General features: G+C 51.4%; 1 protein-coding gene across 1 annotated transcript; it reads left to right on the forward strand.

Moving 5' to 3' along the window:
• Window positions 1-877: 877 nt before the first annotated feature.
• TAB1 (TGF-beta activated kinase 1 (MAP3K7) binding protein 1) lies at window positions 878-9,769 on the forward strand. Its single transcript, XM_005488643.2, has 11 exons — window positions 878-987; window positions 1,764-1,900; window positions 2,092-2,245; window positions 2,854-2,940; window positions 3,502-3,640; window positions 4,107-4,220; window positions 6,641-6,752; window positions 6,858-7,002; window positions 7,384-7,606; window positions 7,895-8,051; window positions 9,069-9,769. Exons 1-11 carry the CDS (start codon window positions 955-957, stop codon window positions 9,274-9,276), a joined length of 1,509 nt encoding a protein of 502 aa, XP_005488700.1. The 5' UTR covers window positions 878-954; the 3' UTR covers window positions 9,277-9,769.
• The last annotated feature ends 8,850 nt before the right edge of the window (window positions 9,770-18,619 follow it).

Consider the following 18,619-nt stretch of genomic DNA (forward strand, 5'->3'; position numbering starts at 1 on the left):
TGCAAGCTGAGATACATGAGTGCCATGCATGTGGTGCCTATGGAACAGGGTGCAGCTGAGAGCTGGTACCTGGGCTGAGTCTTCCCTCGAGGTTGCTTGGAACACGATGCACTACTAAGGAACCTACTTCAACACCAGGCTACCTCAGGGCTCTCTGGCACTCAGGGTGACCCCATTTCACAGGATCCAGGATTCACAGTACCAACGGCACCTCAAGGACTCTGTTCTGTTTTGTGCCCCTCACTTTAAAAAGCACACTGAGATGCTGGAGCAGGTCCAGTGAAAACACATCCTATGTGGAACAGCTAAGGGAACTGGGTTTTTTTAGTCTAAGGAGGCTAAAAAGAGACCTCATTGCTCTCTACAACATATGAAAAGAGGTTATAGTGAGGTCGGGGCTGGTCTCTTCTATTGTGCCTGTATTAAGAGAACTAGAGGAAATGACTTTAAGCTGAGACGGGAGATTTTTCCCCCCACTGTTATGGTGGTCAGGCATTGAAATAAGCTGCCCACAGAGGTGATGGGGGTGTTCCCATCCCTGGGGGTGTTCAAGCAGCATCTGCATCTGGCGCTGCGGTGATGTGTCTTAGGGCTTACAGTGGCAACGCTGGGCGGACAAGTGGACTTGACGATCTCACACGTCCCTTCCAACCCTGATGATCCCATGATTATATGATCCTCACAACCCTGCTCCTCTTTCCTCCTCCTCCACACACACACACGCTGGCAGTGGCGGCCAACAGGTGCTTCTTTCTCACACACCTGAAGGCCACAGGTAGGAAACAGAGAAACCTGCACTCCACAGAAGGAAGGGTAGGGCCAGGCGTTCCGGTTCCGCGGCTCTGGCCCGGGCCCTGCCCGGCGCCGCCTGGCGCGGGGGCGGGGCCTGAGCGGGCCGAGCTGTGGCGGCGGAGGGCGGGCGGGAGGGAAGGAGGCGGCCGCTCCCGCTGCAAGATGGCGGCGCAGAGGAGGAGTCTGCTACAGAGTGTGAGTGGCATCTTCCCCCCCTTCGAGCACACGCACCCCCCAGGTGGGTGCGAGGGAGTCCCCGGGCCTCCTCCTCACCTGCCCCCCGCGCTGCCGTGTGGGAAGGGGGAGGTTCCCCCGCCGCGGGCGGTGGGTCGCTGCTCTCCCGCCCCCTGTGCCGCCTCAGGGCAGGGGCCGCACTGCGGGGTCCCGCCGTGGCCAGCGGCCCGCCCGCTGCCGGACCGGCCGCTCTGCAGCGCACGGTGGGCCACAGGTGGCTGGGGGGCCGTGCCGGTGCTGCGGACTTCGGGGTGCCCACTGTGCGAGGGGGCAGCTGGCGCCTGCAGGCCTGGCTGGAGATGGCGGCCCCAGGGATGTCTCTCTCATTGCTGGCTGCAGCATCAGGCCCCAGTCCCTTGTCCTGGTTGAGTAGTCCTGGGGGAATCCAGAGCTTTCCCTACACTCCCGTGGCAGGGGTGCTTGAGGATCTGATTTGCCGTAGGAATAGCTAAGCTAGTGCTGTGCTGTGCTGTATGGAGTGCAAAACTTGTGTGCAAATTTCGCATCTGGTTTCTTGTTAACAAGAGCCGGAGTACAGCCAGAGCTCAGCCTCAGTGGGGACACTTGGTAAGTGATACTGTTCTGCAGGGCAAAATGTGGAGTTATTGGCTGTGTATTAGTTAGCAAAGGGAGAGGGGTTGAGAAGAGGGTGGGGGTGGACTGGTGATCTGTACTGCACCACGATCTTCCCTTCAGCCTGCTTGGGGTTTACATGGTCTCTTTCCTCTTCCTGCCAGGAACAGCAGCCCAGTTGGACAGATGACTTACCATCCTGCCATCTCTCTGGGGTGGGCTCAGCTCCAAACCGTTCCTACAGTGCAGATGGCAAGGGGACAGAGGGTCACCCCTTGGAAGATAACTGGTTAAAATTCAGGTAAGTGGGTTGCACCTGGGACACTGACTCCTGCTGACACAAGTGCACGTGGAAGAGGTATTTAATTTGTCACACAGGATGTGGAAGAAGAGGGTGGGGCTTTAGCATGCAAGAGGTGTCTATGGGAACTTGCTACTTATATCTATGTCTTACAAAGATCTGTGACCTCTTTGCTTCTGCCCTCTTGGCAGGAGTGAGAACAACTGCTACCTCTATGGTGTCTTCAATGGCTATGATGGCAACCGAGTCACCAACTTCGTGGGTCAGAGGCTCTCTGCAGAACTGCTGCTGGGCCAGCTCCATGCAGACCACAGCGATGCTGACGTGCGTCGAGTTCTGCTGCAGGTAAAGAAGCTTTGAGTGGGAGCAGCTCCTGCTTCTTGCATTACCCACCTCCTCTTTGCCATCAGGGGAACAGCATCTGGTTTCTGTGGGGGTTGGAAACATCTGGTGGTTGCAGTTGCACTCATCCTGAGCATCTGTAGTGCTTTGTTTCACTCCTGCCACATCCCATCTGTCCCCTGGCTCCATCAGCACAGTGCTGAGAGCTCTCCAGGAAGCTGCAGCCAGCCTTCCCTGGACGTGTAGGAACAAGTCAGCCTGTGAAGGAGATGACAGTGAGTGAAGGGGAGAAGTTAATGTGTGGGGAGATGGATTTGTGAGTGTGCTTTCTTGAGTGACAGGATCAACACACAAGATCAGATAGATCTCTGACATTGCTGTGAATGTAATTTTTATGGTGTTGTCTTCTGTTTTGAGTTGTCGCAGATTGTTTTTACAAGCTGTTAACTGGTTGTGCTGAAACAATTGTTTCAATGTGCTGTAGTGGTCCTTGAAAGTCTGTATGTACAGTGATCATCCACACTTATGAGCTGGTTCTTAGGTGAGGATGAGTACCCCAAAGTCTGTAGGCATCAAATAAGTGCTTTGTTTCTCTTTATGGCCTTTTTTAGGCTTTTGATGTGGTGGAGAGAAGTTTCCTGGAGTCCATTGATGATGCCTTAGCAGAGAAGGCCAGCCTGCAGTCTCAGCTACCAGAGGTAATGTGACCTTAAGAGCAGAGCTTGCTGGAGGTCCCACATTCCAGCTTGCTGGGCAAGGTTTGGGCACATTAGTCAGTTTGATCCAAGGGAGGCTGTAAGTGAAAGTTACTTCTCCATGGTTCTCTTCTGGAAGCTTGCATGAGGAGCAGCAAGTGCCTTGGTCCATTTCCCGGAGTTCCCACTGTTGGAACTGGCACTGCTCAGACCTGACACTGGTCACCCGAGTAAGGAGCTGGGTGTATCACAGAGAGCAGTTCAGCCTCTGCATGTGGCTCTGCCAGGACAAAGCCATGCAGACAAGAGGAAAGGCCTCACATTTGCATGGCGTCTGGGCAAGTATGGGCTCTGTTCTTCAAGTGTACTGGACTGTCCTCTCCAGAATTATATCAAAGCTGTGTCATTCGATAGGATTGAACAGAAAATTTCATGTCTTGTACAGGTATGACGCAAGGCCAAGGCATGTCAAGATGAGTCCCCTCCCCGCAGAATTTGTATTCCAGCTGTGATTTCTGCGTTGTGGACTGTGTGTTTAAGCTTCTCCCTCATTTTGGCTTCCAGGGTGTCCCTCACCACCAGCTCCCTCCTCAGTACCAGAAGATTGTGGAGAGATTGAAGGTTGTAGAGCAGGAGATCTCTGGAGGAGCCATGGCTATTGTGGCTGTCGTTCTCAACAACAAACTCTACATCGCCAATGTGGGTGAGTTGGTTTTTGTCAGTGGCTCAGTCTCAGCATTCCTGAGGATGGCAGGGGCTCCAGGGAGACATTTGAATGTGGGGGGCAGTTTCTTTGGTGTGTGGCCAAGCAGCAGTATGCTTGCTGCTTGCACAAGCACTTGAAATCAGCCTGACTCTTCATCCCTGCAGATGTTGGTGCGTGTGGCCAAAGAACAGAGGGAAAGCGGGTTGGGAGGAGGAGTGCAGGTTCACTGTGAGATAGAGAACCTTCCTGGGAGGTAGCAGCTCAGGTCTGGATGGAGAGCTGCCTAGCAGGCCCTTACTATACTACTAGCAAGGCTGCTTTTTGGAGATCATGATGAGACAGTACATGAGCCTTTCTCTTCTTTTCTGTCTTTATTCCTGTCTCTGCTCCTTTTCCCTTTGGATGTGTTGTCCCTGTTAACAGCAGAGCTTTCTGGTGCCTCATCTCGCTGCTCCCACTGCAGGTACCAATCGGGCACTGCTGTGCAAGTCCACGGTGGATGGGCTGCAGGTGACTCAGCTCAACGTGGACCACACGACGGAGAATGAAGATGAGCTCTTTCGCTTCTCTCAGCTGGGTGAGTGTTTGGGTGTCATGTTCTTAGCTGAGAACATCGCATGACTGTTTATCTGGGGCACCAAGTCTGACTCAAGCCACGGGAACAATAAATAACCACGAAAAGAAGCTTACTGTGTTTTCAGGTGACAAGGTCAGGGCCTTCTTTTTGTGCCTTTCTAGCCATTCTGGGGCTATAGGGTGAGCAAGCTCATCTCACTGACCCAGCATAAAACTACGCTTTTGTTTCAAGTTTTGAGTGTTGGTTTTGTGTCCAGCTGCCAGAGTGGCATTGATCTGCCCTCCAGCTGTTGCTGCAGTCGATAGGAAGGCAGGAGTGGAAGCACAGAGCCAGAGGGTAGGAGTGAAGCAGACAAAGTATGACGGCTCCTGTGGAGGCAAACCGCAGTTTATGCTGCTTTAAGTTCTGTGTTATGCCTCACCCTCAGGATGGTACATTTCAATTTGCCTTTGTACAAGCTGCTGCTGAAAAAAAGCAGCTTCACTTCAGACAGAGCCAGGCCAAGCACTGGCATTTACTTCTCTCACATCAATAACTACAGAACTCTTAATGCTGACATTTTGCTTTAGGCAATTTCTCTTTTCCTTTACAGTGTTTGACATGTTTGCTTTCTTGGTCTAGAGCTAACCCAGACCACTTGTGTGATTGCCAGTACCAAATTCTTCTTATTGAGATACTTGGGTCCTGTACTTTTATTTAGGCAGATCTGAAGTGGCATTCTTCATTAGATTCACCTGGCAGATATGTTCTTATCAGGTGAGACTCATGATGTGGTAATTTCTGCTACTAGGTCTTTTATTCTATTTCTCTTTCATTCCCATTCTACTCCTGCACTGGGGATATGTGCTGTGAAACGGAGCACTGAATACAAGAATCCAGGGAAAGAGACTTTTTGAGTGTTTTTAGTACCAAAAATGCAGAATTTATCTGCAGTCCATAGGAGAACAGGGATCTGTTAGATGTACCAACCTTAACGTGGTGCAGCTCTGGTGCTCCTGCCTGCAGTCCCAGCAGAAGGAAGATCCTGTGGAACAAGGCAGTGTGCACAGGCTGTTTAGGGGCCCAAGGGAGGTTGTTTTTGGGCTAGGTTGAAGCACAGTGATAAGAGGTAGTGGGGATAGCATTTGTCATGATGGTGCCTGTGCCACCCCTGTCTTGGGGGAGGGGTGGGAGAGGTCTTGTGATGTTGTGATTCTTCAGCTGGCACATCACAGCTTGTTCAGTACCCTGGGAGAGTTGCTGTGATGTAGACGTGACTTCTCTTGGCGTCCTGTGAGCCTCCCTGTGTGTGTGTCTGTCAGCGGCATGTACCTCCCTGCCAGGAGCTGGCAAATGAGCCAGGCCATGTTGATGAGTCAGCTGTGGTCTGCAGCAGATGGAGGACTTGTGTCTTACTGCTGGGGTAGGTGTGGAGCCATCTGTGCAGCAAGGCTTGGTTTGACTCAAAGGGGGAGTTTCAGCTGGACTCCTGCCTTCCCCTTGTACTCAGGACAGTCATCCCTAGATTAAATCTCACTGTTTTCTGGCTGATAGCTCTAGGTATGAGGAAAGGGGGGTTGCCAGAACAGACCAGGTAAGTGGATCATCTCTGCTACAAGTCTTGCCTCAAACAGCAGCAGCACTCAGATGGTCCCTGTTAGAACTTTTTTCAAGGTGAGATTACTTCCTAGGCTCTGTATCACCATAAGTTTATTTATAGACATACTTGCTTGATCATTGTTATTTTAGGAGTAGCCACGTCAATTTGAGCACTTGAGCAAATTCAGTGCCTCTTGTAGACAGCTCTCCTCTTCTTGGAATCACAGCATGGGTAAGGTTGGAAGGGACCACAGTGGATCATCTGGTCCAAGCTCCTGCTCAAGGAGGGTCATCCCTGAGCACGTTGTACAGGTTCTTCAGTATCTCCAGTGAGGGAGACTCCACAGTCTCTCTCTGCAGCCTCATGTGTTAGTGGAATTGCCATGTGGAGCTTAGGAGGAGGGGTCAGTTACAGCTGGAAGAAAAAGCAGGATCCTTCACTTATGTTTTCCTTGTTCCTGCCTTCTCCTCCCATCACACAGCCCAGAGCTGGCGGGTGCAGGTGTTCCCTGCCTTTTCAGCAAATGCCCATATAGCCAGGCCAGCTGCTGCTGGTGCCTTTGGACCAGGATGTGGACTTTGTCTCAGGGCCAGCTGTTGCATTCAGATTATGCCTGTTTTGCTGTGTGTGTCTCCCTCCTTCTCTCTTCTTCCCAGCTTGGAACTAAGGAGAAGGTGTCCCTTCAAACACAATTACTCCTTTGCTCCATTTAGCTCCTGATGATTCTTCAGTGTCTCGTTTTGTCTTACAGTTCTGTGTAACTGTGGATATTTCTTTTCTCAAAGGAAGTTCTGCAAGTTTCACAAAGTTAATGAAGCATTTTTGGTTTTCAATCTGACAGGCTTGGATGCAGGGAAAATAAAGCAAGTGGGAACTATTCGTGGGCAGGAAAGCACTCGGCGCATTGGAGATTACAAAGTCAAGTACGGCTATACCGATATTGAACTGCTCAGGTCAGAAAAACTCAACTGTGGGGTTTCAAGCCCTTGTTTTCTTCATGATCACTCCCTTCTCAGCTACATGTCACCATTAAATGACAAATTACTGTCTCCTTCCAGTGCTGCTAAATCTAAGCCCATCATAGCAGAGCCTGAAATCCACGGAGGGCACTCGCTGGATGGGGTGACAGGCTTCTTGGTGCTCATGTCCGAAGGGCTCTACAAAGCACTGGAGGCAGCCCATGGGCCTGGGCAGGCCAACCAGGTGAGCCTGCTCACAGGGGAAACATTCCTGTGGATACTGACTCGCTCCAGTGGTGTCAGCTGCTCTCATACGGGCTGTCCTCCTCATCTGTACTGTCACTGCTGGCCAGGCTGAATGCCTGTGCCACCCCATTCCAGTCTAATAATGTGGGAGTTGCTTTGCCAAGCCCATTCTTCTTGGCAGCTGCCTGTCCCTTAGGAGTAGCTCATTAAAGGGAGTGGGATGACTCAAGGCACAAAGGCACATTATAAGCAGGTAAGCATCACAGTCAGATGAGTTGCCATAAAAAACCCTTAGATCAGATGGCAGGAAAAGGTTTCCTCCAAAATCTCCTAGAAGTCTTTCCTTTGGTGATTTTTTTTTTGCCCCTTCTCTGCTCAGGAAATTGCAGCCATGATAGCCACAGAGTTTGCCAAGCAGACGTCGCTGGATGCTGTGGCACAGGCAGTGGTGGACCGGGTTAAGCGCATTCACTGTGACACTTTCGCCAGTGGTGGGGAGCGGTCCAAGTTCTGTCCCCGTCACGAAGACATGACGCTGCTTGTGAGGAATTTTGGGTACCCCCTGGGTGAGATGAGCCAGCCCACACTGACACCAACACAAGGTGTGTTGGGGAGAGAATGAAACAAAATGGGGTGAGGGAGATAAGATCTCTTGATTGATCCAGCCCTCACCTCACACTGGGAGAGGAGCTAGTTGGTGTAGAAGGAATTTTCTTATTAAACAAGATTATTGGCTTTTGAGTTGTGGAGTCTGTGACAATTTGACAGGATACAGTACAGCATCAAGGGCACTTTGATACAAATTCTTGGGGTTTTTTTGCTGCTGTGCTGCACTTGCAGTTGCTCATGTCTGAATTGCATTTTATAGCTTCTGTTTTTTCCCTTCTTAGGAGGCCGTGTCTACCCAGTCTCTGTGCCATATTCCAGCTCCCAAAGCACAAGCAAGACAAGTGTCACGCTGTCTCTTGTCATGCCTTCTCAAGGCCAGATGGTCAATGGTGCTCACAGCAGCTCAACTCTGGACGAAGCCACTCCCACCCTCACTAAGTAAAGTCCTGCGCTCTCGCTACCCAGAGTTTTCCCTGCACCTCACACTGCATAAAGTGGTTGAAAAGCAGAGACAGCTGTCAGTTACCTGTCAGTCAGTCAGTCCCTTATCTGGAGTGTGCTCTCCCCCCACTACAGCCCTGACAGCCAGCATAACATGTTAGCTGGAAAGCGATTTTGTGAGGAGTGGGAATGAGTGAAGCAGCAGCTCTGAAGCCAGCTCTGGCAACATGCCCCGGGAGCAGCATCTGCTGCTGTTCATGGAGGGCATTCTGGCAGGGAGCAGCCCTTCTCTTTGGACCTCGTGTGCCAAGTGTGTTGGGTGCTGTGCACAGAGGGAATGTGGGTGCCCTTCATTGCAGCAAGGAAGAGGGATTATGCAGGTTGCCTGTAAGGCTCTCGGAGAGGCTGCACTGCTGAAGCTGATTTGCTTACAGGCACAGCCTAGGATAAAAAAGGTGGACAAAGGTTAGAATTGGGTCCCCTTTGGATCCAGTCTGCAGGGTCATACTAGTTAGTGGCTGTGGTCTAGGCTGAGCCCTTGGCACAGCATGGTGTGTACACGCTGCTCAGTGAAGAAGCACTGTGGGTATTGTGCTCTGTAGCTCCAGAAACAATGAGGCTGACGCACTGGAGCTGCCTTGGCTGCAGCACAGGTCATGCAAGAATAGCTTTCCTCGCTGCCAGACTCTTCCCGTAAAGCTCATACTGTTCTGGGTATGGGGAGGCCAGCAGAGTGCATGCCTGGTTTTTTCTGCTTCCTCTCTGTTCCTCAGATGCCTGGTTGTACTTAAGGCCTTCCAGTTAATGTGAATCAGATTCCTTTGATGTTTGTCAATTCCAATCAGTTCTTAACACTTTGAGTGCTCTCATAGAGCAAGTGACTGTAACTTTTTACCTGTCTGCTAGGACAGCTTGATCTGTGGAGAAACTGGTGCTTGTTCTGGTGCTTTTCTTGCCAGTGCATCAGGTGGAGTAGAATAAAGATGTTTATGTTCTCTCTTTCTCCCCCCTCAGCCAAAGCCCAACGGTGACGCTGCAGTCGACCAACACTCACACGCAGAGCAGCAGCTCGAGTTCGGACGGAGGTCTGTTCCGCTCCCGCCCCGCCCACTCGCTGCAGCCCGACGAGGATGGCCGTGTGGAGCCCTACGTGGATTTCGCAGAGTTTTACCGGCTCTGGAACATGGACCATGGCGAGCAGGGAGCACTGACTGTGTCCTAACTTGTGTCTGCCTCCTGCAGACACCCTGTGCTCCTCTGTGTGAGCAGAGACTGAGGCAAGGGTCAGAGTGTTCCACTGAGGGCTGCCTTCTGCCCACAGCTAACTCCTGTCCAGGATGTGCTGCACACTGAGCAGGGGATCTTGTGCACTACACACGTGTTGCCTGTGCCCTGCTCCCAATCCTGCCCAGCCCTGGGAAGCCCTGTGAATAGGGGAAGGGGTTTTGAATGCAGCCCTCACTGCAGGTTTCAGCAAATAAAGGTGTGGAGCAGGCTCCTTGTGGATGCTGCAGGAGCCGGGCCCGTGCCAAGGCTGCGTGTGTGCGCGTGTGTAGGTGTACACGTGTGTGCCTGCGTGTGTGTGTGTGTGTGCTGTCATAATGTTTCCACAACTCAATTCATAATGCTGTGATTCCAGTGTTCAACTCCATAGAAGATACCTCTATTTTGCAGAATAAATAACTTATAGCTACAGTCATTGGCACCCGTGTGGCTTGCTCGCTTCCTTATAATGTCGTGTGTGGGTGTGACAGCTCCTCCTGGTGAAACCTTCTCTTCCTCCTGAACTGAGGCTTGCACCTTGCAGGAGGAAAGCTTCTGCTGAAAAAGTGGCCTGAAGCCTTGCAGGTGACTTAAAGGCATAAGCTCTTTGTTTACTTACTTGCTGAGCTTTGGCACTGAATTATGGCTTAGAGTCAAACCATAAATACGGGTTATTGTTTTTTGTAAGTAAAATGCATGTTTTTCCCCTTAATGTAGGCCATCTGAAAAGGTGTAGAGGGCAGGTGGAGTTTGTGATGACGTTTCCCTGTACAGGCAGCTGGTGGTGCACAGCTGGGAGTCACAACTCCCGTGGTGCCTGGAAGATGCGGATGGGCAGCCTCGTGTCGGAGCGGGGAGCTGTGCAGCGAGAGGAGGGTCCTGCTGCCTGCACCGCCGTGAGCCCGGGCCTGGCCCTGCTGACCGGGGCGTCGGGATCGCGGCAATCCTCCTCTTCAGTTCAGATTTCTGACGGCAGGCGGCAAGCGAGGCTCTTCCCTCCCGCCTCCAGCCGTCCCCTCGAGCCTCCCCCGCGCCCTGCAAACCCGGAGGCCTGGGGGCTGACCCGCGGCGCCTGGCACCTCTGGGGCACTGCGGTGAGGCACCAGGCAAAGCCAGGAGAGGGCTAGAGGGGATCAGAGGGGAAGGGGCAAGAGGCAGAACTGGCCGGGGTTCTTCCCTGCGTTTATATTTGCATCCAGCCTTGTCACTTTAGGAAGAAGTGGAATGAGAGGGGATTAGGATGATGCAGCACGGGATGCTGCCATTAAAGCCAGTGTATAGCCAAGCCCTGAGGTGTGGTGTGCAGGTTTGAGGCACTTGTGGCATGCCAGCCTGGAGAGTAGGAGAGGAGGATTTATCCCTTTGGATAAATTAAGCAGCACTGAGTGCCCAGAGGCCAGACCTGAGCTCATTGAGAAACATGTGGGCAGGATCAGAGCGGTGGGAAACGCCCGTTTCCTGGGAAGGCACAGCAGGGATCCCGTATGGGTGTGGGTGTGGGTGCACGGCTCTGCCTGTGCCCCTCCGGCTGCGGCCGGCACAGCTGTGCCCGCGGGGCTCCCTGCGCTGCCGGCCTGCCTGCAAACGCTCGCGTTTCCCTGCCCCGTGCCGTTCCCAGGAGGAATAGGTGTGCTGAACGTGCTGGCACAGGCACCTCCTGCCGAGACCCTGCCAGGGCGGGGACGTTCAGTGGGGTGCAGGCAAAGGCAGCGGAGTTGCGGGAGGTTTGGTGCCTTGTCGCCAAGGCTGAACATCACAGGGGCTGGCAGTCCCTCAACCCTGTCTCCTGCCCTTGCCTGTGCCCTGCAAGGAGCAGAGAGTTCAGGAGTCTGAGCCCAGCTTGGCCTTGCTGTCCAGGGCTGCTCCAAAATGCCGTTTGACCTGGGGGCCCAATCCTCCAGATGGTTGTGTGGCTATTTAACAGGACAGTGTGATCCTAGTATGGATTAAAATGGAGTTGAAAAGGTTTTGTCCTATTCTGTGTTTCCTAACCTGGCACAGATCTCAATAGCTGTATAAACAAGTTTTTCTTGCTTATTCCCCCTTCCCATTATCTCTGGTATTTGTGAACTTATACTGAGAACTGTTCCAATGGGAAATATTCCAGCAAGTGGATGCTCCAGATAAAAGTTTAAGAATTGCCAACACACTTATATAAAGCAGATCACGCAAAACAAACTGATCCTTAGGCATCATTACCAGTTTAGGAAGTACAAAAAAATAAAGTGGGTAGGAGAGGGTGGATCACACTAAGCTGTGCCTGTACAGCCTCTGGGAACGAGATGAGGAAGGCAGGTTTTCTGTGCATGCTCTGTGAGCCATGGCTTAGGAGTCCAGGTCAAAGGAACAGACTGAACATTGTGTACAGGGGCAGGAGGCTCGTGAGCCAATATTGGTATTTAATATTGTCCCCAGGGAGCGAGGGGAAAGATGCAGGTTGTAACAACAGTGGAAAAACCTCCTCTCCCCTGCCCCTTTAAAATGAAGGAGTGGCTGGAAGAGAACAGACCCAGAGCGATCCCTAGAAACAAGAGCAGGGGCCTTTTTGCATTGCAGTGAAATTCAAAACCACTAGAAATGTAAAGACCTAGACAGAGAAAAACAGTGCAGCTACGCTTCACAGGGCTGCTGGAGAGAAGCTAGCACATTAAGATCTGAATAAGCAGGGTAAGTTTGTCTTACAGGCAGCTAATATTATTTTTAAGGGCTATCCCCCTGCAAGACAAGGGTCAAAATGAGAAGTTCTATCCCTAGAATGGGAATAGCAGGAATGCTTTGCATGCCCCTGAGTTCTGGTCACTGGCTGAGGGTCATTGGAGGTGCTCAGGCCAGTGAGACAAACCTTTGGATGCCACCTAAAACTGAGGTTCTCAGCATCTCTGTGGCTAAAGAATCACCAGGGACTTCTTTATTTTAAGCTCTCCATTAGCTGAACAGCACACCCATTTATAACAAAATCTTTAAATAGCAGAGAATAGCTGGAAAGGGTCATGGCCAGCAGTTAGTGCTCAGCTCCATTACATGGCCTGTGGGTAAGTAACATAGGGTTTGGGTTTTCTACAGCAGCCAAGGCATCAGCTGAAGCTAAGACAGGTTATTTTTTCCCCATTCACTTTGTTGCTCTTGTCACACCTGAACTTTCCAGTAGGGAATTCCAATTGGATGCCACCAATGCTCCCTGGATCACACAAGGGTAATGCAGCACCCTCAGCCAGAGTCCCTGCTCCCTCAGCCACCATGCTCGGAAGAGGAAGGAATGTGTTCCTCTTCCCTCTCCTCCTTTTTTATTTCCCCACCACATTAAGGCTTTTAGTGTTAGGAGACCTAAGAGTTTGTGGCACCACTGAAAAAATGCCACAATTGGCCTGGTGTCTTCTCAGGGTGGAGACAGCCATAGCTGAAAGGCGAATCTGCCTCCAAGACATAAATATTGTTTAATTTGACAGATAATAGATAGTTGTTTATACACAAAATAATCTGATTTTTCCTTCTTCAGAATGTCTGAGGAAGGGCTTTAGAGTAATCCTGTGCAGTTCATTACTCAAGTGACTCACCTTTCTCCAGAGAAGAGCATCACTGGCACCCTAAAACATCTATGCCCTTAAAGAGAGTTGTAAATAAACCACCAGGGATGGGTTAGGTATTTTAAATCCTATAGCTCTTTCTGTAAGCCCAGGAATTCTATTCAGAGCATTCTGGCAAAAATTCAGCATGAGTACTTATATTCTGCCAACTCCAATCCCCTCCTGGAGTTTCAAATGGATACGATATTTATCTTCACTTTCCGTCTTAACTATTGTGTGTTGTCACTGTAGGTTGCTAAACAACTGCTGCCTCATCGGTGGCTGCATTTTGCTGGTGAATAAAGTGAGCCCCATGTGCCTATGAACCATAAAGCTATTTGGAGCCCTTGCATAAGAACCCCAAGATACGTGTAAGCTGTTAATATTTATTATGTGGAGCTGAGAACATCACTGAAGATGGAGGGATTACAGTAACTGAGTTCAGGCTGTTGAGCAGCCAGACAGAATGAAAGAGAAAACAGATGCCCTGAAGGAATAAGAGCAAAATGCATGAGGAATTTTCTGCATGCAGGATTAGACTCCAGTGGAGCACGGAAAGAAAAAGGCTGGAAATGCTCCAGAGAGCCAGGGCAGATAGGACAGAGGCAGCACTACAGCTTCTTGCTTGAGGTGAATCTTCCCCTCAATGCTTCCCCCCAGCAGGCAGCAGTTCACCCATGGGCTCGCTGGGGTGCAAGCAGCAGGAGCCTGTGAGAAGGTTCAAGGTGTTTCCAAGGCACGGGAAAGAGGATTCAATCTTCTGGGATGTGCAATGCTTGGCCATTGGCCCTCTCACTGCTACGTGTTTCAAGAGCCTTCTAAGCAGCTTTTTCTTTCTGTCTCATCTCTCAAAAACAGCGCGACCCAGAAACCCTGCATTTCTTCTGCTAGTTTTGCCTGAGCTGGCCAAAGGGTTTCTCTCTTCCTTACAAAAAACAATTGATGGTGGAGAACAACAACAGGCCCTTTCTGCAGAGCAAGGTCCTCAGTGAAGCAGCTGCTTTAATGTCCAAAGGACTGGTGACAAGGAAAGCCACGACTCAGAGAGCGAGATGTTCAGGGAGGGCAGACAACCCCGCACCTCCCACTTCAGAAGTTACAGAAATGCTTCTGCACAAAACCCTTGTGGTTACTACAGCACCAAGGTGGCCATCACCCACCAAAATATCTTGGGAAGCCACTGTGGCTTGTTCCAAAAGCAGCCACAGACCCAGCCATCCAAAACTGAGGTTCCTTTAAGTAGTTGGGCATTTCCAGACACACAACTCCGAGCGTTCCCAACCAAAGTGAAAACGGGCAAAGGCATCGGCCTCCAAACTCTGATGAGAGCTGGTTGCTTTGGAAAATTCAGGGCTTCTTTCAAAGTAGTGGGATCAAAACAGAGCTGTTAGTGGTTTTGTGCCTCAGAGATTGGGAAAGTCCCTGACTGCAGCAGCCCCAGCTGGCGCTGGAGCACAGCAGGTAGCTGCTCTTGTTTGCCTGTGAGCTCGGGGCTCCTCCTGCCCTGTTGGTGCCGGAGCCCCTCGGCACCTGTCTTGGCTGCCAACCTGCCCAGCACAGTGGCCAAACCCAGTGCATCCATGCCCCTGAGGCAGCCAGGCAGGGTCCTGCTCACACAGCCAGGGAGAGGGATATCCCATGAACAGGGGCAGGGCAGAGTCCCAGGGCCTTGTCTCCAGCCCATCTCCAGACCCACCGTGCGAGGGCCACCGTCCCAGGAAAGGGACACCTCTGTGCCTGGTTTTAGGCAAAGTGGGGCAAACTGGCTGGGTCACCCCGTGCAGCCTTGGCTAAAGGTGTGCTGTGGGTGCTGCTGCAGGGTGGGTGTGGGGGCAGAAACAGAAACTCATCTCTGAATGGACTTGCCAGGCGCTGCTCGTTGGTTCAGCGTGGAGGATGGCCCCAGCCCTGCAGACACGTCTCATGTAAGGACAGAAGTGGCTCATCCCTCTCTTTGAAGCAAGAAACATACAGAGAAGCAGCTTCAGAGCTCATTCCTAAAACACTTACAGCTCTTAAATGCAAATGAGAGTCAGGCACTAAGGCAAAATAGGTTTTGATATGAATTCTTCATCCAGGTAGTTCAATAATTTACTGAACTCCCCACCCCTTAATCCCAATGCATTCTGGAGCCAACTCTGCTTTTTGTTATTGTTCCTGTCATTAGCTCTTCCAGGATTTCTCAGCTGCTGCATTGAGGAATAACCAAAATAGCTCCACAAGGAACTTCTTGGAGATCTGAAGGCTTGAAACAACAACAGCAAAATAACAAAAAAAAAAGGAAAAGAAAAGAGAAAAAAAAAGGTTAGATGGAAACTGGAAAGGTGAGGAGACAAAACCAACATGCAGCCAATGAAAGCTTTCAGAGAAGAGATAAGAGCAACAAAACATAGAATGGCTTACCGCTTGCTAAAGGTGTGATGGGAATATGAAAAGCACTTTTGCAAATGTCTGGAGGGGGAAAGAAATTAGAGAAGTGTAACCATTAGTAAATGAGTATGTGAGTGCATTATTCATGCTTGCAAATATCTGAACTGCAGAAGTGCGACATTTTTGTTTCTGTCTGCCTTTAGTGGCAAATTTAAGAATTTTGGATAGCAAGGATGTAATTAAGACCTAGTAAAGCAGCTTGTGCCTGCTGCAGCAAGCAAGGAACGTGGCAGCCTCCCTCCCAAGCTCCAAAGGGCTGTTCACCTGCATGAAGGGACTCTGTGTTTGTAGAACTGCAGCTCGATTCAGCATGAAAACAACCCAAAGAGATATAGCACTTAGGCAGAAATAAGGTACAATATTCAATGATTTAGCTGAGGCACAAATTATCTGGTGCTCTTTACCACAGGACTTCAGTTTTGGTAAGTCACCCAGGTCCTGCGGCTGCCTGGCACCGAGGGGCCCTTGCTGTGATCTCCTTGGCCCTGGCAGTGTCCCCTGGAGGGCTGCAGGAGATCACACCGTGCCTGGAAGCAAGGTGGGCGGCCCAATGTGCCTCAGATGCAGCTGCCCTTGCCAGCCCCTCCACGGGGCCGCCGCTCATTGCTGTGCTTGGCACCTGCAGACAGCCCAGCCACAGCTGCCGGGCACCGCGTCCTTCGGGAGACGCTGCTAATGGTCTTGTGTGGAGCTCTAAGTGGGCTGGGGACCTGAGGCTCTCCGAGCAGGAGAAGCATTTCACTCCTCTCTAATTAGACTGATTTCTCCAGCCAGAGCATTGGAGCATTGGTTCCTGGAGAAATAGATGGCCCTGTGGGCTGTTGGCCAAAGCGGCTGCGGACGTGGCAGGATCCTCCTCGCAGGAAGCTGGGAGGCACTCTGCTGCACTGAGCCTTTAGCTACAGCCTCTCCCACACTTCATTGCCAGATGGACACACGCTGGCTCTCTTGTCCTCAGGGCACTCAAACCCCAGGGCACAAATCAAAACATGTGACGAACGTGGCAGTGCTGGGTTGATGGTTGGACTTGATCTTGGAGGTATTTTCCAGCCTAAATGATTCTATGGCTCTGTGAAAGGGGAGAGGTGTGAGGTCCAAGGGTTAGTGAGGTCTTGCATCCTCTGGGAAAGCCAATTTGGTGCCCAGTAGCACAGAAATGAGGGTGGTTTCCAGAAGAAGAGCAGCCATAGCTAGTGGAGATCAAGGGATGAGGGAAGATTATGTTGTGACAAACTTTGTTTGAGAGGTGGCTGGTGTTTATTGAACCACAGGTGGGTGGCAGCTTCGACAGGAAATTTCAGCAGAGGATATCAGTACTTCTGTTTCTGAAAAAGAGAATGAAAATTGACAAGGCTATAAATACAGCTATGTGGAAGCACGCTGCCTGGAGGACCTGGGCTGTGATGATAAATGACTGCTGAGTGCTATTTAGGGCACAGAGGCCTAAGGAAGTGCCAGCAAACTAAATATCCAGTCAAGCCTTGGCATCTTCACTAATGAGTTCAAAGGAGGATGGCAAAGGGCTCCAGGCTCCCAACTTATCCGGTGCTGATGAAGTCCCTGTGGTGGAAAATAGCTCTGAGAGGCATGAACTGCAGCAGTGTCACTGCAGAAACACTCCCAGGCAGCAGAGCTGGGGTTGTGAGGGCCTCATTAGGAGGCATGTTCACCAAACCGTGTCAAGCAGATCATCTGGCGTGGGCACGTGGCAGGGAGGTAGCACAAAAGGGGCTCTGGCACGCAGACTCGGTGGGGACAACATTTGGAAAATATGATGGGCATCAAAACCAAAAGGGGTTGGTGCGACACCAGGTCGAACCACCTGTGGAGAGAAAGCCCTGTGGAGCTGGGCTGGCCAAGCATCCTGATCTGCTGATTTCTCCATGCCCACTTCAGTGCCTCCATTTATTTTTGCTAGCACGATCAGAAAAACCAAGTCACAAGAGGGTTTTCAAATCAGAATAATTCCCTGGCCAAGCACCAATAAAATTCTGACTTTTTATTCCCGCCTGGTATGTAAACACATTTCAAAGGGCTTCAGCAGCAGAGGAGAAGGAATCTCTAATCTGAGCCAGCTCCTGTGAGCTGGGAGCAGAGGCTGTGCTCGCTGGGCACTGGCTATTCTGTGGCAAGGCATCACTCCTGATCTGTGGGGCATAAGGGAAGGAAGTGACTCCAGAATTTGGTGTTTGCACTTGCCTTGGGCTGCTGACATTGCAGCTCTGTCGCTGGTGGGCTGAACTCTGCAGTGTCCCCATCCTCCAGCCTACCCCCAGGCTGCCCTTTGGCTCTTTTGGAGGAGCCAGAGGAAACCAGGTCAAGGAGCTCATCTGGATTAAAAAATAGCCCAGGGGAAAAAATAAATTTAAAAGGATTTTTTCAGCCAGATCAGTTCCCCAGCTGGGCTTGGCGAATGGACTCACGTGCAGCAGAGCTGCTAGCAGCACTGGGGTTTGGGGCCATTCCCACCAAAATTGTGGGGATTGTGCTGGGGATGGCAAGTGCAGAAGTGCAGGGGGCCTGGGCCACAGCAGCAAGGTGCAGCAAACCCTGCTTGGCCTTGCTGAGCTGGTACTCACAGGGACCATGCACATGAGGGGCAGAGCGAGGTACACATCTCTGAGCACGGGGGAAACTGGAGAGGAGCCAGCACAGGTTGTGGCAGGGTGATGATGTGGGCAAAACTGGGGTTTGCTGCCCTGAGGGTAGGAAAGGGCTGAAGAGAGGAGGGTAGAGAGGGAGAGTGCTGGCATAGAAGGCTGAGGAGGGACTGTGCTTGTCCTGGTCCTGGCCACTTGTGGTGTTGGCCAAGGTGCCCTGAGCTTCCTCCCCTCAAACAGATCCCAGGGCTGGCTCTTGCCAACAGACAGCGAGGGCTGCAATGTGCTAACACTGACTTAGGGAGGCTGAGGACTATGAAATGGATTTAGTCCCCTTCTAATGGCTGAGATCTGAGAAAAGATTTGCAAACCACCCCATCAGAACCCCCTGTTTCCACAGAACTAAGAACAGGGCTCCCCAGTCTTCTGAACTCAGCTCCCATGTGCTGGTGCTGTCTGTTTGCAGAGATGCACAGCAAAGCCTTGCTCATCCCCAGCTCCCTCGCTCTCCTCTGGAATCCCCAAATACCTCCAGTTTATCACTCCAGCAGCATGGCATTCCCACAGGGGAGCAGGTGCCACCGTTGGCTAACCAAGGCATGTCAGAGAGACACTGCTGCTCCCCTCCTTCTGGGTACACTGAGCACACAGGCTGGCTGGAAATGAGAGAGACCAGGGGAGATCAGCCCTCTGAGGAGTGTAGCCTCCC

Source organism: Zonotrichia albicollis, chromosome 4 (assembly GCF_047830755.1).
Source record: "Zonotrichia albicollis isolate bZonAlb1 chromosome 4, bZonAlb1.hap1, whole genome shotgun sequence".
Lineage (NCBI taxonomy): Eukaryota > Metazoa > Chordata > Aves > Passeriformes > Passerellidae > Zonotrichia > Zonotrichia albicollis.